This window comes from Gopherus flavomarginatus, chromosome 10 (assembly GCF_025201925.1).
Source record: "Gopherus flavomarginatus isolate rGopFla2 chromosome 10, rGopFla2.mat.asm, whole genome shotgun sequence".
NCBI lineage: Eukaryota > Metazoa > Chordata > Testudines > Testudinidae > Gopherus > Gopherus flavomarginatus.
In genome coordinates, this window is record NC_066626.1 from 65,765,426 (window position 1) to 65,792,828 (window position 27,403).

General features: G+C 43.0%; 1 protein-coding gene across 1 annotated transcript in view; it reads right to left on the reverse strand.

The window, feature by feature from the left end:
* Positions 1-26,434, reverse strand: part of GPR39 (G protein-coupled receptor 39) — a 123,484-nt gene extending 97,050 nt beyond the window's left edge. Inside the window, exon 1 of the mRNA XM_050916030.1 lies at positions 25,010-26,434. Within this exon, the coding sequence (XP_050771987.1) occupies positions 25,010-25,877 (868 nt within the window). The 5' untranslated portion in view covers positions 25,878-26,434. The remainder of the gene's footprint in view (positions 1-25,009) is intronic.
* Between the last annotated feature and the right edge of the window lie 969 nt (positions 26,435-27,403).

Consider the following 27,403-nt stretch of genomic DNA (forward strand, 5'->3'; position numbering starts at 1 on the left):
TCTTCCACTAATCTGCACTGAAAATCTGAAAAAATTAAACAACTGAAGGAGCTCTTGCTAGGAAACAGGGATAGATAAACTCCCAAAGAAAAGTAAGTAATTTAAAAGAAATTTTTGAAAATATGCATTTTAAAAAGATGCACAATATTTTATAATCTGTTAGGTAAAATACAGTTCGCAGATGAAGTTAACCCACTATTTTTCAATGAACGAGGACATTTCTTACGCAAACAGTTATTTTAATACTTTTGTTTTTAATATGAAATCTATCTTACTAAAGCTAAGAGAAGATCAAGTTCCCCATCTGAAAAATGGTAATTATACTTCCTTGTTCTCATTCTTTGCTTGTCTTGTTGATTTAGATGGTAAGTTCTTTAGAGCAAGGACTGTCTCTTATCCTCTTTGAAACAGGACTAGATCAAAGCGTACTAATGAATATTAATCTGTGTCAGCAGGATTCAAATCGACAGTTAGAGCATGGGAGGCTAGTGTGAGGTTGATTCACAGCCCAGTGAAAACCAGTAGTTTGTGTAACCAGTGCATGTATGTCTATACAGTGCATAAACACAACAAGGCAGGGCCACCCAGAGGGGGGAAGGGGCAAGCAGAGCAATTTGCCCCAGGCCTCGGGCCCCACAGGGGCCCCCACAAGAATATAGTATTCTTTAATATTGCAACTTTTTTTATGGAAAGGGTCCCCCAAAATTGCTTTGCCCCAGGCTCCCTGAATCCTCTGGGCATGCACTGCAACAAGGTCCTGATTTCAGAATCCAAGGCTCTGTTGGAATACAATAATATTTTGGGCTGTGAATTCATAATCCAGCATCTGGCATGTTCAATTACCAATGATCTTTTCAACTGAGAGAGACCCTCACTAGAAGTTAGTAATCCTAAATGAGCAGTATCCATATGTTTTTGATATTTTTCTATTAATACAGTCATCCAATAAGTTACTCACAGAATCAAGTTTTGAGTCATGAATTGTCACAGGACTTTCAGAGTGCAGGGGATTTTTTTTAAGTGTCTTTTTATAGCTGCACTGATTGTGAAAATTAACTTTGCCATAAAGTTCATTAGATGCATAACTTTTTTTCTGGCCCATAATAAGTTAATTTGCCTTGAAGGGGGAACTTTCAAGTGCATCAGCTTTTTGATTTTCCCCAACTTGTTTTTAAATAGCATATGTTCGTTCATTACCATGCACACAGAACTGAGAGTTGTACATATGCTCCAATGGCAAGACAGCCTTAATACAGAAACACTCTGGTCTGCTTTCATTTATATTGGCTAGACAGGCATATCACTCATCATTGTGTCCTTAAATATTTTTGTATGCAATTGGGAGATAAAACTGTCTCTTTACGTCTAAATTACGTTAAATGTTTAAGAATTTTGGTATTACTAAAAATCTGACATCATATACAGTTTCACATGGCTTGGTGAGGCAACAACAGGAAAAGGGAATTAAAGCATTCCAAATACACAAAACACACTCCAGTGAGTAATGCTTTAATATTCCAACCACTAATAAGGATATCTTAAATCATGAAGATCTATGGGCAAAATTATAAATAAGTTTAAAAAGCAATTCTATATAGATTCCCCTAGACCTAATAACGGGACAACATTTTAACTTGTAGGCAGGTGGAAGGGAGAAACCATTCATGGTGACGTAGAGGGCAATTCAGACCAATGTCTGCTAAGCATCTCCTGATACACAAGCATAAATTTAAGAAGGGCAGCAGAACTCTGATAGTAGCACACATTAGAATGACAATTGAGGTGGGAGACAAAAAACTTCTGATGGCTCCCATGAGAGGCCAATTTTCATTCACCAGCTACATCACTGGGGAGAAAGTTATAGATATTTCAGATCCAGAGAATTCCTTTAAGTAGGTCATAACTCTTTATAGAGCAGTGGTTCTCAAACTTTTGTACTGATGACCCCTTTCACACAGCAAGCCTCTGTCTGACCTTCCCCCTTACAAATTAAAAACACATTTTTTATATTTAGCACTATTAAAAATGCTGGAGGCGAAGCAGAGTTTGGGGTGTAGGCTGACAGCTCGCGATCACTCATATAACAACCTCGTGACCCCCCGAGAGGTCATGACCCCCCGAGAGGTCATGACCCCCCATTTGAGAACCCCTATTATACAGCATCAAGTTTGGCGCCTAAATACAAAAACAAATACTTCATTTAATTACTAAAAAATTTGAGACAAAAAAAATTAGTCTTGATCCTCACTATTTAAAAACTCTTACAGCAAGAAGTACCTTAATCCACAAGAAGTCTCACTGAAGTCAATCTTGCCCTAAATCAGAAAGAATCACAATACAAATGTAGCAAGTTAACTTATTTTAAATATTCTAATGGAAGGGTTATTGTTCCGTTGCAATGAAACTATACCAGTTTTTCTAATTTAATGTGTCCTGGATATAGAATTCCATTTATGTTAAATGAGATTGTAGATACTCGAATTCACTTCAGAGCAGTTCTGATTCTTACCTCGAACAATTCACCACAATTTCTTTAATTTGTATAGTGTTACTCATGTTTGCCTCTCTGCTTCTGTGATAAAACCACTTCTTGTAAAACTCTGACAAAGACAAACCCATGGACTCAGTGTGATTTCAAGGACATTTAAAAATCAGAGTAATAAATAAATTGCATGTTCTCGGGATAGGAATCAGAACAATTACTCAACTTCTTTAAATAAATTTGTGGTACTTAACGTTAATCAGCTTTAGTAACCTCATAAAAATGGAAGTGAATGTAAATTCATTTATATTCATTAACTAGGGAGCTTTTCTATTTTAAGCTACCATAGGGGTTATCATGATATTATTGTTTCAACTATTCCTGTAGAACATCAGCTCCCAGATCAAAAATCATCAATTTTCACTTGAAAACAAAAGACATTTTTTTCCTCCTGGCTCTTCTTAATTTTCATCAAAAATAGATTGGACAAAAGTGATCAGAAAGTACTTTATTAAAAATAAGAAAACCAAGCCAAGTAGTTACAAAAGACATTTGCAGCTCAGGGAGACTAGATTTCTCAGGGATGGGTAAAAAGATACGGAGCCTATCACATCTAAGTCACCATTTTCAATTATTTCTGACCCGGGATGGCTTGAGAGTCATTATGGTTTAATTGCTGTTCAGATGCGCTGAAGAACTAATTCCACTTCCTAGTGGGCATTATAATAAGATATCCACTGTAAGTGCCACCTTTGCACATCGATTCATTCTCCAGATCTGTTTAATTCTTGGTACTTTCATTGAATGAAGCTGCCATTGCTAGAGGGTCAGAGCCGAGTCGCCTTTGCTGAACCTGCTTGAGGATTTAAACACAAATTTCCAGGAACACGAAGACATGGTGGTCTCCTTGTAACAGATAGGGCAATTTCCTACAATATCCTGGACAAACTTTATTGAATTAAGTTTATGTATTTCTGTGGGAGAAGGGGAACAACAGCCTTCCTGGACCTAAACAGTGCGTGGGAGGGACGGCAGGTATTCAGGCTAATTCACTCCGGCTGTAACACCTCTGGAGAGTACCACTACCTAGAGAGAGACTTACACATATTGATTCAAGCTGGATTCTCCACGGCCAACAAAACAGACCTTTTGTTAAATAGCTTGAATTAAAACTGACTCAGGGTCTTTCTTCTGATCCAACGAGAGCCAGGACATTATTCCAAAGGGTGAGGCCTGATCCTTACGGAGGACTTAGAAGGACTGGCACCAACCAGAGGCTTTACAGAGTAGGTGGAAGGATTGATCTCTGATAAACTTAGTAGGAATTCATTCTTCCATTGTTCTAAATTCATTTTCTCTGTAGTGCTTTGCCCTTAAAATTAAACTGTGCTTGCTTATAAAAATTACCACACAGCTCTTTATAACTGTGGGCTGTTACGCTATTTATAGCCTTTAAGTTGAAAGGCAGAGCAGGACCGTTTAAGCACTGTGATTTTGCTAGGGACTTCAGAGTGTGGGCAGGGAGCTCACTCACTCACTCATGCCTGTCACCCCAATTGGGGTATGGGCCGCCAACCACAGATCTCCAGAGTCCTCTATCCTGGGCCATTCGCTCTAGAAGGGTAATCGGCTTAGTGGCTTCCTCACGGCTTTTACCACCCAGCGTCATGCATCTTCGAGTTGAAGACCGTTCTTTTTCCAGGGTAAAAGTCTCTGTTGTCTCTATTGTTGGCGTTTCTGTAGCAGGTTGATTTTTTACGAGGTGGAGTTGCTAGCCCCACACCCAACCCTCCTCCTTTATCCTGACTTGGGACAGGCAGATGGCCCCAAAGGACCTCTCTGGTGGAGTTGGGCAGGGAGCTGGGCAGCCTGTAAACACCCTGTCAGGAGGGAGACACATGTGTCTCCACCCAAGAGGAGCGATGGCTGGAGAGCCAGAATTCTAACCAGGTACACTTGCTGGACCATAGCGGGGAAATACAGGTGCAGTTGCCCTGAACGGTGACACTTTTGGGTAAATGAACTGGTATTCATGAGGCAAAATGCAACATGTTGCCTTCTTGTAGGGCTCTGTGCTGCCGTGTGACAGAGTCTCAATTCCTGTTGCTTTAGGAACTGGAGTGCAGCATAAAGCGCTCACTCTTCCATGGGTGGGTTTGGAGTGGTTATGTTACTCAGCAAAGGCGTTACTGCTAACTAGCCACTACAATTAAGGAAAATTTCATTTCTTCCTCTTTTGATTCGAGGATGGGGAAGTTGATACCTAAGAAGAGAAAGAAGAAGAATGAGGAATATTGGCCCCAATTCAGGGAAATGTCACTTAACATGCTTTTCTGAATTTCAGCCAGTGGAACAATGCTCAGGACATAAGTTAGAATGATAGAAGACTGGCCCCTTGCCTCCAGGTTAGTGGTGTGTGTAAAAACTATCTTCTTCTCAAACCAAAGCATCTTAACAGACATAGGGAGCACAGTATTTCCATTCATTCCTGCCCACGACTTGCTCCTCCATGAAGCCCAACCTAGTCATGTCCCTGCATCTGATGTCCTACCATCTTGGCCGTGGTTGGCTTCTAGGGTCTGACTGACCCTGGCTGAATATGCATCATCATCTTTGGCATTCTATCAGCTGTTTGTCTTCTACAGTGTCTCCACCATCATAATCTTTTTTAACTGCAGCCAATCCTATACCTTGATTTCACATTCTATTCTCCTAACGCCATGTGTCTTCAAGTCATTCCACTTTACACTTGTCATCTTTCAAGGAACTCTTATCTCTACTGCCTCCATCCGTCTGATGTCGGTTTCATTTAAGGCAGCTTCTTCCAGACCCAAGAGGAATTCTGTTAGTATACTGGTTGGACAAATTTTCACTTTGGTACCAAACAATGTTTTTATCTATCCATATTGTCACCAACTTTTGTGCAGCACTTATAGCTAAAGTACATCTTTTAATCTTATCCTTGATGGAGCTATTGGCACAAATCAATCTTCCTGGTACACAAGAGTTTACTTGTTCTATGACTTCCCCACTGCTTCATTCCAATATTTTATCTATTGTCTCTTTTCCAGGATGCAACTACTTCGTTGTCTTGCATTTACTGTAAGTTTAAGTTGACTACACCAATTTTTCAAGGTAGCAGAGTATCATAATTAAATTCAAATATGTCTATGATGTAGCATATGCATATCTACAGGTCAAATTCTGCATCCCTACTCAGATGATCTCTGCAAGGAGATAGAATCCTCCATCAAGGCACAGAGTATCAAGCAGCTGCTGTTTGACCTCCTGTCCATAAATGGGCATTAGGATCCGTGTGTCTGCCTCTGTTAACAATGTTTCCTACACTCACACAACCACCTCCAAAATCTTCCTGTATAGCGCCTTCAGAGTCTGGTCTGACTTACCAATTGAATGTAGGTACTTCCATATCTATAGGGAGTAGATGACTCAAGAGTGAGAAGGGGAAGTACAGGATTTAACCTTAAGTGAGTAAGTTGTTTCTTAGAGCTGTTTCATTGATAGCAATTGAGAGCCATTTTGCTGAACTAGCAGCCTTCTTTGAGCAGGTTAATAAGAGGTAGCCAAGAATGGATATTGAAATGGGGACAGTAAGGCAAGCGTAATGTCTTGCAGGACAAATGACAAGAAATGTATGTTGTTGTTTTTTAAAGTCACTTAAATATATACAATCAACAACAGAGACACCTTCATTTTCCAGAGGTCAAACTCCAACATTCTGGGTACCCTTGAGAGTTCTCTTCAGATTATATTTCAAACAAAGTTGTGACTTTCTTTTGGAGGGGAAGCTGGCAGGAAATAGAGGCAGAGAGCAATTCTTAAATTCATTAGTGACCTGAAGAAAAAAACCCTCACCATGAATGCTTTGTGTTTTAAAAGGGAGACAGAAAAATGAAATATATGTTTCAACTCGGCTCTAGAAATATATAGATATTAAAAAATAGTGGATCAGCTCTCCATTAGAATGTAGCAGAGTACTCTGGTTTTGATAAAGCTCAGGGGAATGTTTCTGAGAAGCAGGAATGGGTAAGAGGTCAGGTTATCCTGATATAAGAAAATGGAAATGAAAACTGATATTTGAAGGGGAGAGAATGAAATCCAAGGCTCTGATACAGAGACAGCACGTTTGTTTTATTCCCAAAGAAAACACTACCACACATTCGCACGCACACATGAGGATTTGTTTGACAATGGGGAGAAAGCGGGGAGGATTCACCCCAGCACCAGAGCTCTGCTCAGTGCAGGGAACGAGGAGAAGACCAGGCACCTGGCCGTGGTTCCCTGATTCTGAAGTCCAGCCACACTGCCATTTAGAATTGCCACCAGATACCTCTAACTTGCCTCTCTGACATAGGAACCTCAATGGACCTTATGCAGTGGAGGACTGGCATGGTGGAGCTCTGCCATGCCCTGACACATCCCTACCCCACAAGGGCAGCGGCATGGCTGCAGAAGCAGAGAGGACCCCTACTCTGTGGAATTTTTGTGCTAGAGAGTTGAGGTGGAATATTGCCCCTTTACGCTACTTGTGTTGTACAGAGAGGATGTAGCCAGGCTTGAAAATCTGGCCCCATTGCTCCCTTTGCCCCACCTTCCCCGCCCCCGGGGATGCAACATTGAGAAAATAGTTAAAGGAAGTTATAATTGCTTACCTTGGAGATACTCTTCAGGAAAAAAAAAAAATCTGTGTGTCACAAGTTACCGTGCTCTACTAAAGGGAGATTAAAAAAAAAATAGGGCCAAATCATCAGTGGATGTCAGTGGGCATAGTTCTAATGAATTCAGTGTATAACTAGGCAGAGCAACTGAGGATCTAATTTCTCCTGTTTGCAAACCATACACATTGCACAGGTTTTCAAAGGGTTGTAGCAGAATGCATTAACTCCCTACCCCCCCGCCACCCCCTCCAGCTAATCTGTAAAACAAAGAAGGGTTGACCTTATATGTAACCCAAAAGGTGTCTGTACTATTCAGTCTGAGGAAAAGAGGAGTCAATTTCAGGTTCCCTTGGGTAAGATTTTGTTGCTTGATTAAAGAAAGAAGTGAATCTTTAAGTACACTTACAGTAAAGGTATTTGCCATCTGCCTGAGACTGGGAACGGCAGTGCCCTGAGTTAATTAAATCAAGTCTTCTGTGGTTGTTAGTGGATTTCATGTTTGAATTATGCAAATATCAAAATCTCTTCGTTGTATAAAATTTCAAAATGAGAATGCTCTGCATAAGGCCAACGCGGCCCAAGCACTACCTTATTGCCAAAGCTTAATGTGGTTTGACTGAAGCCTAACAAAGGGTTATGATTTGGTTTTACTGCACTTTGTTCACACTATCACAATCTAGAGGACATTATCTGCCTGTCAGCAAACAAACATCTAGTCATTTTAAAACTTCACTTCAGTCTGATAAGGTTAAACCAATTCTCTATTGGAAGAAAGAATTCACAACACAGGCTTTTACACTGGACACACAGACTCACAACTGAATAGGTCATGGATTAGTACATCCAAGGCACAGATTGGGCTGGGACACTAGGGAAGCAGAAAATAAATGAATGCTTTAAGGTGGGTCTTGGATCAGGGAGATTTGGAGCAGACAAATTGAGTAGCGTGCACATCAAAGGGCAAGCAGGGATTGCAGCGCATCAACCTGGGTGTACCCTTGGTCTTTTGGTGAATGTTTCCTACTCTTCTCAGGACACAAAGCTACTTGTATGGGAAGCAGCTCATAGGCAGGGAACCATTTGTGTGTGTATTTCAGGTGGAAATAGATCTCACGGGTTTCCTATTCTGACTTCTGAAAACTTGAGCTATTTGCCAGCCAGGAAGTATCACTTGAGACAGTCTGCTGCACCTCCACTGGCTCCAGCACTCTCCTGCCACAGAGGTTCATGTAATCACTAGCGCTCATCAAATGACTTATACAAGCCAGTTCACCTTAACAGTGAACTGCTTCTGCTAGTATAAAAAACACCCACATTGCACACGCCGTCCCTAGTCAGAGGAAATAACCTCATTGCTGGGTCAGCCATAAAGAACTCACAAAATCCCATAATCAAAGAGCAATGAACTCCCATCCTTCCTACAGATGGCTTCTGCGTTTTCATATCATACTCATCATAATGGTATCTGATCGCCTTAAAGCCCTGAGCTTCAGTAGCTTTGTGAAACATCCAACTAGCGTCAGACAGAAATTGTCTAGTTTAAGAAATCTGAACATATAGCTTAGGTTTTCAATATAAAGGAAGCAATTGCATAGGGCTGGATTATTCACATTGGTGAGACGTTACACAAATGAGTAGTCCCACTAAAGTCAACAAGCTAGATTTTTTTAAAAAGATATTTAGACATCTAAAGATGCAGACAGATAATTCCGAAAATCCTACTAGACACCAACTGCATTTTTAGGCACCTGAATACCTTGGAAAATCTTGCACCATGAGACAACTTCTTTGTTTAAGTACTCACCAATGCAAGTAAACATGGCTCACAATCTAACCCACAGTAATTATGACCAGATAAGAATTCTGTTAGCTATAGAAATAGGAGTTACGCACCCAACTCCCAGTGACTTTCAATAGAATCTGGGTACCTAAATACCCTTTGTGTTTATGAAAAATCTGCTCTAAATCTATTTTTGAGGTCTCATTGGGGGGAAAAAATAATCAAGAAAATAAAGCTTTGTTGTGAAAAAGCGTAAAAGACCTTTTGATGATATTTCAGAGGCTAAAGCCTAATCTAATCAATTCTGCTGGGCAACTGCACTTGCCCTTGACTTCTGTTTATCCTTGACAAACCACCAAGGATTTGGTTTTTATTTGGCAGAGTAGAAGCCACAGTCAACCTTCTTTGATACAACATAGACAGTGTAGCCTAGTACTAAGCTAGCATTATGTGGTTTGGACCCATTCATAGAACATCAGGGTTGGAAGGGACCTCAGGAGGTCATCTAGTCCAACTTCTCGCTCAAAGCAGGACCAATCCCCAACTAAATCACAGAAGAGGGGGTGAAAAGGACGAATTTTATAAACACTCTCACTATTTTAATTATCTAAGATTAAGATTTTTCAATAGTAGTTAGTAATTTTTGGTGCTCTCATTGTATTCAATACGGGTTCTGATATTCTGCTTATTACCATGGTATCTGAGCACCTCAATTCTTGCATGCCCAACATCAGACATTTTAAGAGTCCAGTTTTCAGAGAAACATTTTCTGAAAGTTGAGCCCCTCATAAGGTGTCTCAATTGGGCATCTAAGAATTAAAGCATTTTTAAAAAGTGTGTCACTCTAGAGCTGAGTGGAAAAATGTTGTTTTGGTCCTGCAAAAATATTTGAGGAAAGTTAATTTTGTTTTCTCTATTTTTGTTTCAAAAAGTTTATGGCTTTATGTTGAAAACAGATTTTTTTTTTGGCCCAAAATTTTTCTGATGGGCGGAGTGAGGGGGAGAGAATTCTAGAATTAATTGAGAAAAAACACATTACCCATGGAAAATTAAATTGTGACAAAAAACATGCCTTTAAAAAAATATTACAAATAAATAATAACAAAAGTGCCAACCAGCTTTTCACTTCTGAAAATGTTGACCCATGTTTCTACACCATCCAATCAATGTCTTTGGCTGTGCTAGGTTTTAGAATTTTACCAACAACACAATGCTAACAACACAGGAATTATATCCACCATCTAATATAGGTGAGTGGAAAGGCTGTGTATTGAGGATGCAAAATAGGATACAAGTACAGTATTTACCTTTTACGGATGATCATTTAAAACCCTCAGAAAAAGTTGGTTGGACTCTTGTTGCATATATACATTTACACACACACACACACACACACACACACACACACACAACTTGCTTGAGATTAGATAGTTTACATTTCTGTGGGGGTCTTTTTTGGCTTTCCACGCTATAATTTAAAGCTGAAATAAGCAGAATCCAGTGTAATTTTTTTCCCTGTTATACAGCAAGCAGTTTACCAACTGTTATAGATACTGTCACTTTTAATTGGCCTCTCAAGTGATGGAAGGTTTTACTTTTAGCATAATTAGACTGCTTTTCCTATACTGGGGATGGCAAAGTATACAAGATATACAGAAAACAAGAATGTTAGATTAGAGTCTAAAGGAGGCCAAAGGCCACCGAAGTGTTAAAGGGGTTATTATTTTTCATTAAAACATGCAAAAATGTAATTACACTGCAATAGAGTGCTTAAAATTGTTTCAAGTGAAAAGTTCAGAGTATTAAAAGTAATGTAACCCCAAAAATATTTAGTCAGAAAGCTAGATTCACCACTAATTTACATCCTCTGCCATCCCAATGAAGTGGCATCAGCTCAAAATTTGATGGTTGTGGAGCTATTTTTGTCTTTATGTGCATACACCATTAGGGCTCATAAGAATTTGGATGTTGTTTTAAACAGTATGTTCTAGGAATTATTTTGGGGGCAATTCTCTGACCTGCATTACACATGAGGTCAGACTAGATAATCACAATGGTCCCTTCTGGCCTTGGAATCTATGAATATCTAAAGAACTCTTTATTCTCCGTTCACGTCACCTGTCCTCTGTTTAGTGAAAATCAAGACACAATTACCCAAAAGGATACACAAAAGAAAACTGCAGTTACACCAGATGAAAAAGAGTACATGTTGAGGACACCCGTATCAGCCTGACCCTTTCTCCCACCCAGACAAACAGCTCAGGCATATGCCCACCTTTTCCCCTCCATGCTCTAGCACTAACATCACAAGGAAGCCCTCAGGTGGATTAGAGAGATTTCTTTAGTACTCTGGCCCTCTCCGCAGCCGAAGCCCCTCAGAGTGCCAGAAGCATTAAGAATACTGTTAGCACTGACCTTTACACCTCAACCTCTTATTCCCCACTCTTACATGGCAGAAAAAAATAGCAACAAGGCTGTCCCATTACCCTCCTCTCATCTCCCTTTATCTGAGAGGGCAGTGCGCCTGCTGGTACCCAGAACTTTTCCCTCAGAATGTTCTTTAACAGAGGAGGAGAGAAAGAGCCCACCCAACATCCTTCTCTGAAGCTTACTTCTGCTCAAGTGTTGTGAGTAGACAGAAATCTTCCTACCTTGTCTCTCTCTCTCTCCAAAGATACCTCCTGAGAGCAAGAAAGAAAGGCCTCAAGGACTTCTTCCAACAAGCTGGAAACTTAGGGACAATATGAGTATGTGTGCAGCTGAGGAGGGTTAATAATAAAATAGAGAGAGAGAGAGTGCCTCCACTAGTAACCTGGTGCACTCAGGTTAAATAAGACAACCTCTACAATTTTGGAATACCATTCTCTTCCTCTGGACAATATACCATGATGCCAGGCATTAGTATTCCCTTCTGGCAATGTTTTCTCACTGTCACCCTCTGAGCCAACCACCACATCATGCACAGATTGCTCACACACCTCTCCCAGTTTCAACAGATAAGACTCATTTGTGGCAAGTTCACAGATGATTTATTGAAGTCTTCACTTGTGAAAATTAAATGCATTATCTACTCTTCTATTGTTTTGAATTCCGATTATACCACATTTCACAAAATTAAATCTTTTGTTTTCTAGCTGATGTTAAGACCATTATCTTTAAACAATAATTGCTAGTCTGTGAATTTTAATGAAAGAGCTTTAATATCAGAGAAGCTATTAGTCATTTGGAGCTTTCAATTTGATCATACATAACTCCTTGACTTCCTAAAGGCAGCTGTTAGAATCTCAGCACTAACTGCACACCAGCAACCAGCAGGCTAAAGCTTATTATTTTCTTCTTCTTCCATTCTGACAAGTGGATTCCTAGACTTGCAGTTTTACTGGGTAGCTAATACAGCTGCAAAACTAGTCAGGAGAAATTTCAAAACAATATTCTCCACTGCAGATCACCAGTTAAGATTTCAATTTTTACCTGTGCCACATCTATGTCCTTCAAGGCAAAAACATGTCCCTTCAGACTTTCCTCTAGGGTAATCCAAGTAATTTACACTGCTAGACTTTATCTGTATGGTTACCAAGAGGGAGAAAGAATCTTTCTGATCCTTTAAATCAGATGCAAGAGTAATATATCATCAAGATCAACTGACTATTAGACTAAACCTGCCTGCTGATAATCTCTTACTTGTATGAATAACCGTTTACAAAGGAAGGAGGAACTGAGAAAAATAATAGGTTTAGCTTTATTTCTGAACATGAAGTCTATGGGCCAACTTCTTTGCTGCCCCCAAAGTTGGGTTTTAGAATGATCTCTCTGGCTCCATGTTTGACACTCTTCCCTCACCCCTTTTTTATCATAATCATTCTTATTCATGTTGTCCATATGAATTTTTAAAGGAGGTGAGTTTTAATTTTTGTATTATTATTATTATGCAGTACTTATTCGGGTTCACACAAACAAAAGCTAAACCAGGGGTTCTCAAACTTTTGTACTGGTGACCCCTTTCACATAGCAAGCCTCTGAGTGCAACCCCCCCCTTATAAATTAAAAGCACATTTAAAACACCATTATAAATGCTGGAGGCAAAGCAGGGTTTGGGGTGGAGGCTGACAGCTCACAACCCCCCATGTAATAGCCTCATTACCCCCTGAGGCGTCCCGACCCACAGTTTGAGGACCCCTGAGCTAAACAAAAATAGTATTTTCTCCCACACAAAATGTGCACTTGGTAGTTATAAAAGGAAAGATTAATTTATAATATACATTTTGAGTAACGAAAAATTAACCAAATTAACCAAAACCAAGCTGTATTCAGTAGCGTGAAACAGTTCACAGGTTGCCACATGAATACAGACATCTCAGACAAGATACATTTCTGAACATCCCAGCAATTATCTCCCAGACACATCTGTTTAGCTCCATGTTGGGAATAAAATTCCCTTCTGGTGTGGTCCACGTTATTCTACCTTTTATAGACTTTTAAGAAGCAGTTTCTGCACAGATCTTTCAGTCATCCTCCTCACTCTAATCTCCAACTGAAAACTGTCATAGTGGTTCTCATCACTGCACTGTGACCTCCTTCTGACAGCAAAAATTACTACATGATCTCATGCCCCAGGGGGCCCCAATGAAGCTAAATTGCTTGAGCTTGGGCTTCAGTCCCGCGTGGCAGGACTCAGGCTTTGGCAAGGCCGGCATTAGACTTGCTGGGGCCCAGGACAGAAAGCCCAAGCCCGAGTCCCATGGGGACAAAGCCCTTGGGCTTCGGCTTCAGCCCTTCATGGCGGGGCTCGGGCTTCAGGCCATGGTCCTCCCACTTTTTGAAAGTGGACGGGACTGGCCTGTCCACTTTTCACCCACCTCTTTCCCCTCACCCCCCCCAAGGCCCCCATCCAGGCCAGCCTGGAGCTCGGCCGGGGCGGTGTGGGGGGCTGAGAGCAGCGCCCGGCCCATATCCTCGCCCTGCCCAGGGCAGATAGAGTTGAAGGGTCCATAACTCTACACCAGCTCTCCACAGCTGACCACATGGCTCTGTCCCCTACCTGGCTCTGGGATCCCAGCCCCCACCCCCAGCATAGACCCTCCCCTTGCCTCCTGAGGTGTGGGAGAGAAGGGCCCTCAGAGCCACAGCCCAGCCATGATAAGAGCCACACAGGCAGCTGTGAGGAGCCAAGGACCCTCCATCTGCCCTGGGCAGGGAGTCTGGGGGGCAGGAACAGGGGCAAGGGGTTGCTCTCACCCCACCCCGGGAGGCAGGAGGAGCAGGGCCGGGATCCCAATCTCGCTCTGGCTCGGTTGAGGGCAGGACTTCAGAGGGATAGGGACCCCCCGTCGCCCACATCCTTTTGGGAAGGCTCCGGAGCCCTTGCTCCAGCAAGTCTAATGCCAGCCCTAGTGACTCCATCTAAATGAACCTGCGACTCATTTGGGGTCCCGACCAACAGTAAGAGATATTTGCATTTCAGATGTTCAGTGTATCACTATGGATGACTATATTTTCCCCAGTGTATGTTTAAGATTCCAAAGTTTGTTCCCATTTCTGTGTTATTACCACAGATCTACCTTTTTCTCTCCTAAACACTATATTATTAAATCCCTATTTGTTGATGTTTGTGCAATAAAATTATTACATCTAGAACCATGACAAAAGGAGCTCCATATAAAAAGGTGTAATCATCTCTTTTGGCTAGTGCTGTGCCTAGCACTGTGCTGCTGGAAATGCTCTTTTGATTTTTTTTTTTTCCCTAAATAGGCTTTGATCACTCATGGCCAGTAAACATACCTAGGTCAGTATATTTAGCAGCACTGTGACTATGTCAACCCTGATTCTCCCCCCTGTCCCACAAACCCAAATTCAACCCAGGGAAACTTGCTGGATAGAATGTAGAGTTCATGCAGTAGTTTTCTTTGGAGATGTTAAATCACTTCCCATCATTAATGTGGAGCTCTGAATACAGAATGGATGACACGTTCCAACCCAGAGGTAGCTGTATTTCAGTGGAGGATGACTGATGGTTCCTTTAATATTTTATCTAAAGACTTTCACCTAAAATGACCACAGTGTCCCTCAGGAACTGTTTAGGAGTTAATCACCCTCCAATGAAATGCAGCTACCTCTGGGGTGAAATCCAATATCTGTGTGACAGAACATGGCAGTGCTATGGAACCATTTGGGACAGAAGGGAAGGAACTATTTCCATTTGAACACATGGGGGAGTTTTAAATCACCACAACACAATTACCCAGGTTTGGGCAAGACACCAGGGTTAACACCCCCTATTCTTGTGGAATGAATGAAGGCATTTTTAGGGACAACAAGCAGGAAAGACCTTTGCTTTTATGTCTTATTCAAAAGACAACACCAATACAGTGCTGGGGCATTGACTCAGTACTGACGCAGAGTGGATGCCACCAGCACAACTTCCTGGATTATCCAGATGTTCCCTTAAATTCTTCAGCCAAACACTAATCCAACTGCCCCTGCTAAATTTATGAGATCTGACAATATCGAAGCACCAGGTGATATCGATGCATATAGTTTATTGACTTGTGTAACAGAGGCTACGTCTAGACTACCCGCCGTATCAGCGTGTTAAAATTGATTGCTCGGAGATCGATATATCGCGTCTCATCTAGACGCAATATATCGATCCCCGAGCGCGCTTATATCAATTCTGGAACTCCACCAACCCCAGCGGAGTTGCAGAATCGACATGCGGAGCCGCGGACATCGATCCCGCGCAGTGAGGACAGGTGAGTAATCCTATCTTAGATATTCGACTTCAGCTACGTGAATAACGTAGCTGAAGTTGCGTATCTAAGATCAATTTCCCCCGATAGTGTAGACCAGCCCTCTAGAGTCCCTCTCCAAAGGCGTCCCCATCAGGAAATATATGGGGAAGGAGAACTGTAGAACATGCACAGATGAAAATAACCACCAGTCTACTACATATGCATCTTCATTGCACATGTCCAATAAAGTCTATGGGGAACTTGAGTGGAATGATTAAAGAATATTAGATATTAGGAATGGCAATATACAAAAACCTGCAGGAGAACACTTCAACTTCCCTGGACACACAATAGCAGATTTAAAAGTAGCCATCCTGCAGCAAAAAAAACTTCAGGACCAGACTTCAAAGAGAAACTGCTGAGCTCCAGTTCATCTGCAAATTTGACACCATCAGCTCAGGATTAAAAAAAGACTGTGAATGGCTAGCCAACTACAAAAGCAGTTTCTTCTCCCTGGGTTTTCACACCTCAACTGCTAGAAGAAGGCCCTGATTGAACTAACCTCATTATCTCTAGCCTGCTTCTTGCTTGCATATATCTGCCCCCGGAAATTTCCACTACATGCATCCATACATTCACCCATGAAAGCTCATGCTCCAATACGTCTGTTAGTCTATAAGGTGCCACAGGACTCTTCGCTGCTTTTACAGATCCAGACTAACACGGCTACCCCTCTGATACATGATTAAAGAAATGTACCAAAGGGAGTCAGTGGAACTGGGTTTAAGTACATGAGGTGGAGTTATAGTCTGGAAACTAATCAACCACTTTGTTCTTTCAATTTTTGTTCAGTCTCCAAGCTGTCCCTTTTTCTGTAAGGAAAAGAGGCAGACAATTTCCAGCCTATGAGGAAATTTCTAATTTTCCTGTAACAGGAGTCCTACCATTGTCAAGTTTTTCAGTACCTGAGTCATCTCTAGATGACAACCACATATTTTTAGCAGAGAACTTGAAGTAATCTGTTCTCCTGAAAAATCCATTTGTCAAGTGCCTTACAAAATATATTTCCTTGGTGATCTTTTGAAAGGCTATTTCTATACACGATATCTTTATTTTGAGCTACACATTAATCTGCCAACACTAGATTGTTCATAATGAGTGGGAAAAAATCAGGTGCCCTTCTTCAGTTCTGGGGGACTTTTTTTTTTAATTTCTGATTTAAAGAGAAGTGCTAGCATTGGTCACTCTAGTTATATTTAGCTTTAAATTGACTGTTTAGGTCAGATCGCATGCCTGTTCATTTAAAACTGGCATTGTGCAGAATTAAAAAAGATTAACAACTGCCAAGCTAATGAGTAGTGAACATTGGCAGCAGTATGTTTTGCGATTATTCTAAATAGCACGGTGGGGTTAGGCGCCTATTGTAAAAGTCAATACTAAGTGGTGACACAATAGGTATCAAAGAGGCAGTGTTTTCCAGTGGATAGGACACTGGTGTGATATTCAGGAGACTTGGGTTCAATTAATTCCTGGCTCTGCCACTGATCTGGGTGACATTTGGTAAGTTGCCTCAGCTCTCAGTGCCTGTTTCTTCTCCCACCCCTTTCTCTGTCTTGTGTATATGGACTGTAAGCTCTTTGGGGAAGGGATTGTCACGTCCTATACAGCATATCACACAATCCTGGTGCTAATAGAATACAAATAAGATCAAAATGAACTCTATCATCTTGTGGCAGAACACTAAATCTGGTACATTGTAAACTCCTTGGTGGAGAGACCTCTCCATATTTGTCTAATGCATGTAACATCAGCACTATGCCAAATCAACCCTAAAAATACCACCAGATTGTAACAACTTTTAATGAAGAAGCTATACCAAGCTTGTATGAAAAGTTTCTATTCCTGCTTGTTAAAGAGCCCGGGAGATATTTGACATTATGGTTCTTCTGCAGTAGCAGGGAGACAGCTGGGCTGCTGGCATGCCAGGGGCACTGTATCCTATGTGTACAGCAGAGCTGGCTCTGTTGGGTTGGGAGAGGATCAGGGTCAGTAGATCTGTGTTTACACAGATCCTTTTACAGTCAGGGGAGAGAGAGAGAGAGAGAGAGAAGGAGCTGCAGCCCCTACTCCAGCCAAACCCTCAGTAGCTGCTGCTCCCAGTTGTATGTCTACACTGCAATTAGACACCTGCTGCTCAACTATGCCAGCTGACTTGGGCTCACAGGGACTCAGTCTGCAAGGCTGTTTAAATGCAATGTAAATATTTAAGTGTGGGCTAAAGTCAGGGTTCTGTGACTCACTTCATAGGATCCTAGAGCTCAGATTCCAGATGGAGCCTGAATATCTACCCTGCAATTAAATAGCCCCTTATCCCGCGCCAGACACCTGTTGCTGGCCCATGCCAGCTAACTGCAGTGTAGACATACCCTGAGAAGCTACATAGCTGCTTCATGCTTCAAGCAGGGTATACAGATTTCCCATCAGCTGGCCCATGACTTTGATACTCCTTTCCACAGCAGAAAAGAGGTTATGACCACCACAGATCTCAACATTTTCAGATAGAGAAAGATAAGAGCCTGTACTGACAAGTGTACAATAAATGCCCAGACATGTCCATGCAGTGCAAAACCACCTTTGGCACTTAGCTGGGTCTTTTATCATCATTTTAGCTTTTGGCAGAAAGGCCCGGAGCTGAACAAGCTACAGCCCCACCTGATCGCAGATGGACTGAGTGTTGTGGGGAAGCTTGCACTGCTGTTGCCTAGGTTTATCCTCCATTTATTCTTGTTCTACCAGTCCAGCACTTTTCCTGGGCACAGGTCTGAACATGTAACTAACTAACTTCTGCTGCTGTAGATGAAGCAAGAAGTTTAAACATAAAATACTGCACAAGCGGTACATACAAAATGACATTGACAGGCAATAGATAGATTTCCTCACTGCTCATAACACCAGGACCAAGATAATCATCCAATAGAGATGGACTTTATAGCGATGTTTGCAGTGAACAAGGAAGCACGGTCAATTATGAGTCATTTAAGCAAAGCCCACACAATATCAAATCAAATTCTACTCGCCTTACTCACACAAGTAGTCCCATGGAGGAAATGGAGTTTCCTCATATGACTAAGAAGAGAAGATTCAGTTTCCAAGTGATTAACACACACACACAGGCGAGGACAAAAAAAGTTGCTTGCAAAAAAACCTCAAAGTGTACGTATCTGAAGTGCAAGACACTTAAGTTGAGCTGTCTAAGCAGTGAGGTACTACAGCACTTATATCCACTGTGACATATGAAAGGAACAGCACTGTGCCACTTAACAGTTACAAGTCAATCCCCCGACACACTGGGGCAACTTCGCCCAGATATCAAAGGATTCCACCAGGACTATGCACCCAAAATTGCTGTTGTGGCTCCCACACCTCTCCCATCCAGACTGCCAGCCTAGTTCTTGAGTCTGGAGGAAGAGGAGTGTGGCCAGATATCCTGGCACCCCAGTAATTTCCAAATGCCTGAGCAGCCCCTTTAGATCTTGGAGTAAATTAAAGCACCCTGAAGGCCTAGGGTTCAGACTAGCCCAGACTAGACCAGCACCACAAGAACTGGGGAAGACAAAAGTGGTTTAAATCCACCTTTATACCATCTATCACCAGAACTGCTTCAAGTGTTCCTCAGTCACAGTCCAGAATCCAGACCATCATGTGAGGATATTACAGACCGGGCTGAAGAAACTTTTTGACCTGAAGGCCACATCTGGGTGGGGACAGGGCTGGTGCAAGGAATTTTTGCGCCCTAGGCGAAACTTCCACCTTGAGCCCTCCCCCATCCCTGAATCCCCACCCTGAGGTGCCCCCTCCCCCCATGCGGCAGCTCCCCCCCTCTGCCCTGAGGCGCCCCAGCTCACCCCTGTTCTGCCTCCACCCCGAGCACGCCGTCACTGCTTCACTTCTCCCACCTCCCATGCTTGCGGAGCCAATCAGCTTAGGTGCTGCAAGCCTGGGAGGCAGGAGAAGGGAAGCAGCCACGGTGTGCTCAGGGAGGAGGCGGGGCAGGGGTGAGCTGGGGCAGGGAGTTCCCTTGCGTGCCAGCCCCCCCTTACTTGCTGCAGGCGGCCCTCCCCGCGCTCCCCTGCCTGAACTCCCTCCGCCTAAATGCCAGTGGCGACTGGGGCAGTTGAAGATCTGGCCGCCGCGGTCGCTGCCGAAGAAAATGCTGCCCCCCAAATCCTAGCCCCCTAGGTGACCACCTAGGTCACCCAAATGGTTGTGCGGGCCCTGGGTGGGCATATTGTATGCAGGGCCATGAATGTAGGACTAGGCTAGGGTGTTGGGGTGCAGGGGGTGGAGTGCAGGGTGTGGGAAGGGGTGCACTGTGTAGGATGGGGCTCAGGGCAAGGGGTTAGTGTACAGGGGGAGGTGCAGCGTGCAGGAGGGGGCTCAGGGCAGGAGGTTGGAGGAGTGCAAGGCGAGGTGCGGCATGCAGGAGGGGGCTCAGGGGTTGAGGTGCAGGAGGGCTATGGCAGGCGGGTTCAAGGATGAGGGCTAGGGGGCTCAGGGCAGGGGGTTGGGATGTGGGCTCCGGCCCCTGCTTACCTCGAGCGGTTCTGGGGTGGCAGCAGCATACAGCGAGGCTAAGGCAAGCTCCCTTCCTTCCCTGGTCCCATGCTGCTCCTGGACGTGGCCAGCATGTCCAGCAGTGGCTCCTGGGGGTGGGGTGGGGCAGGCGGCTCTGCTGCGCGCTGCCCTCACCTGTGGTACAACCCCCAAAGCTCCCATTGGGCGCAGTTACCCAGTCCTAGCCAATGGGAGCTGCGGGGGCAGCGCCTGCAGGCAAGGGCAGCACACGGAGCCCTCTGTCCCCCCCTTCACCTCCCCCAGAGGCCGCAGGGACATGGTGCTGGCCACTTCTGGGAGAGGCGCGGGGCCAGGGCAGGCAGGGAGCCTGCCTTAGCCCCGCTGCGCCACGGGACTGGCAATCCCATGGGCCAGATTGAAAGCCCTGACGGGCTGAATCCAGCCCACAGGCCGTAGTTTGCCCTCCCCTGTTATAGACTATCAGACTGAAAATCAGACAAGCATCATGACAATATGAATCAAATTTCTGCTCTCAGTTATAGTAACAGAAGAATTTGGTTCTGTACATATTTCAGTAGTATCTACCTTTGTATTCTCCCTCAAACACATGCTTTCTCTAGGCTATGACTGTCCATTCCCATCTGCATCTTGATTCCTTCCCGCAAATTATCTACTAGATTCTGAAGTGATACAGGAAATATTTTCTCACTGTCAACATTCCCAATTTGTTTTCATTATTGCCAAACATGGCACAATAATATGGCACTAAAAAAAAGGCATCCATTTCTACTTCTGTGTTTTTCTACTTACATTCTTCTCATCTTTGGTAGATTTATGAATTTCAGTTTTGTAGAAGTTATCACTTTTAACAACTAGAGAAAGAAAATGCTAGATTGTTTTTATTGCTGTTAGATGCTCAAAGACATCTTGCTATATGCTGTCATTTACATTTTACATTAAATGAGAAATATGTTGGAAATGAGCAAATATTTGTTTTAATTTGACTCATCTGTTAAATGAAATACAAAGAGGGCTGCTAAATCAACATATTTAAATTCAGCAACTTGTAAACAATTTATATGTTTGTTTCTTCTTGGTTAAAACTGCCTTTAAGCATAATTCTTATGAAATCCGCATATTAAATTGCATTGTATTATCTTTATGGATGCAGGCCATGATTTTTTCCTCTTCAGTTCATTAATTTATTTCCTAACCCAAGTTAATTAGTGAGACTCATATTTTTAAGAGCCATTTGAAATACATCGTAGAAATCATTTCAGGAAATTCATGAAAGCATTTTCCAACACCGGCAGCAAGCTGGTCACACACAGAAAATGTTAGATACCAGCGGCAAATTCCTTTAATATTAAGCACCAGCCAATTGCTTTCATTTAGCTTTTAGCATTGGTCCTGACCCATTTCCAACTGGACAGTCAATGGAAAAATTAAGAAGTAGAGGTAGGGACTGTGAGGCTGGCAAACCAGGGGCCAGCTGTTACCAAGGTTTTAGGCCTCGGCCAAGCACTGACAAATTCATTGCTGGAATACTGTCTGTTTCACGTGTGTATCAGTATGGTTAAGATGGATATGGGTTTAGTGTTTAGACTTTATGAAATGCTTGTAAATTGCTGCATGCATTAATCTCACTTAGAATATCTGTAAAAAAAAATGTTTGCTATGAAACCATAAGCCCTCTCAGCAGGGATTGTCTCCTGTTCATCAAGGCTACCAAAACTAAATGGGTCATTGTGGGACATTACAATACAAAGACTGTGTTAATTGCCCCTTAACAAGCATGAAAAGGCTCCATACAAAAAAGCTCAACCCAGCAGTTTGAATTCTGAAAGAAGGAAATAAAAATAGCGGATGAGAAAATTTTTCATCTTTTGCTATTGAGACTCTCCGAGGGCTAGAGCTATGAAACAGAAGCAGAGATCCCCAGGGTCAACCTGGATTAGCCCTAAAAGACATTCAGCGCTGACAGATTACTACAACTCTCATCTTTTGGCACTACAGACTAACTGATTTGTATATATAATGTTTGCCTGTTTTAACCTGTAATAAAGTTCTCATTTCTTTTCTTAATCCTTAGGATTAAGGATTGGCTACGTGTTGTCTTCGGTGTGAGATCAGAGGTACAATTTAACATGGGGGTGAGTGACTGGTCTCTTGGGACTAGCAGCAACCTGAATAGTGTGTGATCTTTGGTGTATACCAATGAACCATTGCTAAATCCAGCTTGCCTGGATGGCAAGATAGACTGGAGTGTCCAATGGGACTGTCTGTGACTCCATGGTAAGGCTGTTAACAGCGCTTTAGGAGGATACACTCGTTACTAAGTTGGTGAAATCTAATAATAGAACACATCACCCCTTTGGGGTGTCTGCCCTGAGGTTAGGCACTCAAGGTTGTAAGCCACTCCAGACAGAGTGACAGGGGATAAACGGGAAGAAAAGTCACAGTAATTTAGTTTCCCCTCTGCACCCACATAGAGCTTATTGCAGGATTGGGGCCTTAAACTGGACTTAAATGTAAATGTGGACAATTTGTGAGGGGAGCAAGTTCCACAGATATCTGAAAGGTCCCACTGTAACAAAGACCTTAAACAGCAATACCTTCTCTCACCCTTGCTCCATGCATTAGTCATTGCCTTCCATCCCAGAAGGCAGTTCAGATAAAACAACTTACATTTCAGTGGCTCTGTATCACATTTATACAGTGCCTTTCATTCCAAATGATCCCAAAATAGTTTGCAGTATCATTAGAGAACCACAGTAGCCAAAATGTTTCTTCTCAAAAAATGCACTTTTGACACAAGGACCAGACAAGTGTTTTGACAAAATAAAGCATGTGGCCTGAAGCTTAATTTCTTACATTTGAAGCCTGCAGAACACTTCATGCATGTATTTGGCCACATCTGTTATCCAATACTTTTAATCTGGTTACTGAGATGTAATTACAGGAGTTAGGTTAGACCTTTTTAATTGGGTCTGCAATTCTGACCCAGACATAATGCAGAAGGGGCCAGAGAGAGACCAGGTCTCCTTTCACTATAGCTAGAATTCCTGGTTATCCATTTATTTCCCCCTATTCCATAGACCTCTAGAAAAGGCTTGGTGGGCTGTGGATAACAACGAGACTATGGCTAGCTAGGAGAATATAGGACATTCAGTATTAATCTTTGCAAGGTTTTCTAAGTGGAAAAGCCTATTTGCGTCAACCCCATTGCTGAGATATCAGAGTGCCAAAAAGCTGCACTGAAATCCTACTTTGTCCACTAGCTTGTTCATTTACCATAGCCACTATTGTATTAAGCAAGCCAGCAAAATGAGGATTTTGCTGTAATTCAAGCAGGACATGATTAAGAGCACCTCTAACACCCTCAACTGGAGGTGGAGGCTCCATGGATCACAGCCTGGAAAGATTCCAAGTTGGTGAAATGACAACTTGATTAGTCCTAGGGCTGGTCCACACTACGGGCGGGGGGGGGGAAATCGATCTTAGATGCACAACTTCAGCTACGTGAATAACGTAGCTGAAGTCGAATATCTAAGATCGGATTACTCACCCGTCCACACCGCGCGGGATAGATGTTCGCGGCTCTCCCTGTTGATTCCGGAACTCCGTTGGGGTTGATGGAGTTCCGGAATCGATATAAGCGCGCTCGGGGATCGATATATCACGTCTAGATTAGACGCGATATATCGATCCCCGAGCAATTGATTTTAACCCGCCGATACGGCGGGTAGTCTGGACGTGGCCTTAGTCTGACAAATGTGGTGAGAGAGATCAGAATCAGACGTAATTCCAAGGTTATGGGCCTTCAGATAAGACCAGAGGAAAAAAAGCAAACAAACCAGAGCAACAGCAACCTGTGAGACCAAATGAACTCTCCAGCCTAGTTTCAATCAACATTCAACTTAAACATAGCAACAATTGACAAAGTTCAGCACAGGTAGCAGGACATGCATCAGAATTGGCTGAGATTTAGATCTTGTGAGACAACACATTTTTGCAACAGCCACATATTCAGGAATTTAAGGGGAAAATGGCAGCAGGAGAAGAGTTTGACATCAAGTCACTATCCCTCCGCCCTGCCAACCAGACTAACACTGTATACCACAGTGGAGGCCAGCTTCATTTGTCCACAGGGAAAGAAACACAGAGTAACCGGGCAGCATAAATACAAAAAGTAAATTGGATTTTACCTAGTGACCTACCTCCCTCCCTCCTCATTGCTTTAACATGGTAGAACGTTAATAAGACACAGCCCAAGGAATCAGTTTTTTTTAAATATATTACTTAAAATGTAAAGGGCCCCTTAAAAAAAAAAAAAAGAAAAGAAAAAAAAAGAAAGAAAGAAAGAAAGAAAGAAAGAAAAGAAAAAGAAAAACTGGAATGAAAACACCCAGCCTTGGCCTTTGCGTAGAAAGCCAAGGGTTGCAGATGGTATGAGAACTGTTCATCTGGGCATGGCCCTCAGTTGTGCCATTTGAGAGACACTATTCATTTTCAGTCACACATTCCACACCAGCTTGGGGTCCCATCACTTTAACAGTTAAAGTTACTTTCATCAAGAATGAAGAACCACAAAAGTGAGGAAATCGAGTGATTTATTTAGCTGTATGAATAATTTTCTTAAATTCTGGGGCCTCCGTCATTTTGGACCTGCATCCCATACTTCAATACACATTTGGGCCTTGGCAGGATGAGAGAGATACCTCTAAGTTTCTTCCCGACCCCTACAAATAAAACATGCCCTTACCTAGGAAGAGGATGGTCTGTTTCCTGGAGTTCTTGCTCTCCATGCTTTCATTTTTCCGTAGATACTGCTCCTGGTGACTTTGTACCCCCTTAACCGTCACAGTCCCATTCTTGAGGATCATCAGAGTTTTCATCATGCTGCGGCACATGAAGGCCACCGATGTCAGCACCACAATGTACACAATGAAGGCGCTGAAGATGCTGGACTGGAAGACAGTCCACTTGGAAGCAAGATTTGTACATATAGTGACATTGTGCTTCAGGTTAGCCCAGTTGTGTCTGGAGGTAGGTGTGATACAGGCAGTCACCCCTCGGTGACCTTGGACAATTTCTAGGGGGTATTCAGTGCCCATTGCAAAGAGCAGGGGCAGGGCCACCAGGATGGAGATGACCCAGACAAAGGCAATGAGTATCTTGGCCTTATGGGGTCCAGAGGCAGCCTTGAACTTGAAGGGGTGGCAGATGGCAATGTACCTCTCGAAGCTGAGGGTGGCCACGTGCAGTATGGTGGCATAGCTGCAGGCCTCGAAGAGGAAGCAGTACAGTTTGCAGGCCACGTTGCCATTTGGGGTGGAGAAGGGGCTCCAGATAATGCTGAAGAACTCCACAGGCATCCCCAGCAGGATGACCAGCAAGTCGGAACAGGCCAAGCTCACCATATGGTCAGTGACCTCTTTCTGCAGATAGCCTTTCCTCTGCAGCACTTTGGTGGTCTGGATGGTGATACTGTTGCCCAGGATCCCCGCGACAAAGATAAAGATGTAGATGAAGGCAAGAGTGATCTTGATCCACAGCGCAACCTCGAACTCTGGGACATGACTGTGATCAATTACATGAGAGCAATTTGCCTGGCCACTTTGCTGTGCCATGACCAAGTCCAGGAAAATACAAGGAAAAGTAGGGGGGCAGGGGGAAGAGAGTGCTTACCAACTCCCTCCAATCTTCAAAGTAAAGCAGTAAATAGATCCCTCTTCCTCCTTTCACATTCACAAGCTGGTACAAGCAGGCTACAGTGAAAGGGACTCTACAAGCCACACCTGACCTGAATCAAAGCTGGTTTGTTAGTTACAGAGACTGTGTCAATAATCCAGCACAGACCTGGTGGGGAGGAGAGAGGGTAGTTCTCAGCATGCATTCCACTTTTCTTATGATAGATGAAACAAATTTCCTTTCATTCTTCCTCCTCCCCTGAAATCAGTTCTATTTTCTCAAACACTCCAGACAATGATCTGCAGGGCTGTACCTCTTCCATCCACTGCTGTTATCTGCTGCCTTGCAGAGCACACTTTGCACCCAGGCTTCCACTACGGCAAACTTGGGGATGACAGGAGTTTGTGCAGCTGCTCTCGTTTAATATTAACCTGTGGCTGAGTCAGAGACAGGATGTGGTCACTAACCAGCAGTCAGGTGGGTAGGGGGGGAAAAGTGCAACAGCCTTTCCAAACAAGCAGCCTCCACTTCCTGAAATCAGATACCTGCCGCTGTAACAGGCTTTTACCCTGAACCTACCAGCCAGGAGACAAACAAAGGTGGGGTTGGTGTGGGAGGTGCACACTGGAGAGAGAAGATTCATTCACTAGCTTCCCTCTGAGCAGGATTCAGGCTTTTCTTCTATACTGATTTTAACCTCCTTTGTTGCTCTGCTTTTACATTCCTTTTAATCAGCACATTCCTCGTGGATGATTGTGATGCAGCAGAGCAAAATAAAGTGGGCCTAAGCCTCCCTTCAGGTATAATTTCATTGACTTCAATGGGGCTGGCTTGATTTACGCTAGCTGAGGAGCCAGCCTGATATTTTGATTGCAGCCCTATATGAACAAATAGTTTTCTTAGTGTAAATAAATAAATTACTGATGATGAGGTGACAGGTTTATAAAATACCTATTTAGAATGTAAAGGGTGTTCTAACAAGTTTTAAAGTAAGTCAAACTCTGGGCACAAACAGATTAATAGTATCTCTTTACATTGCCATTTTTTCCCCCTGCTAGATAAAAATAGTACAGATAGGGATCCTAATCACACTCATTCCTTCCAATAATCATGACTGGCAGGGATTAGACTGTATTTCCCTCTTCTCTGCCTCGTCCCAGAGGGACTGAATTTAATACACTCTTTAGTTTTAGTTTCACACCAGGACACTAAAGGCTCCTGAAGTAATCCCTGGGGCCATTGATTTAGGGGGGCTGTATGGGTTAGGAGAACTTCACAGTACAAAGCAAGTTGTTTTTCCCAAAACGGCAGAATAACTTTAGCAGCTGTAATCATGTAAAGTCCCGTATGATGAGCTGTTCTAAAACTAAATCCAAGAAAAGTGGGTTCAAACAGTAATTTTTATTAACTAGACAAGTTCAAGTCACATTTTATCTCAAGGTAAAATAGGAGCATTAGAAAAATA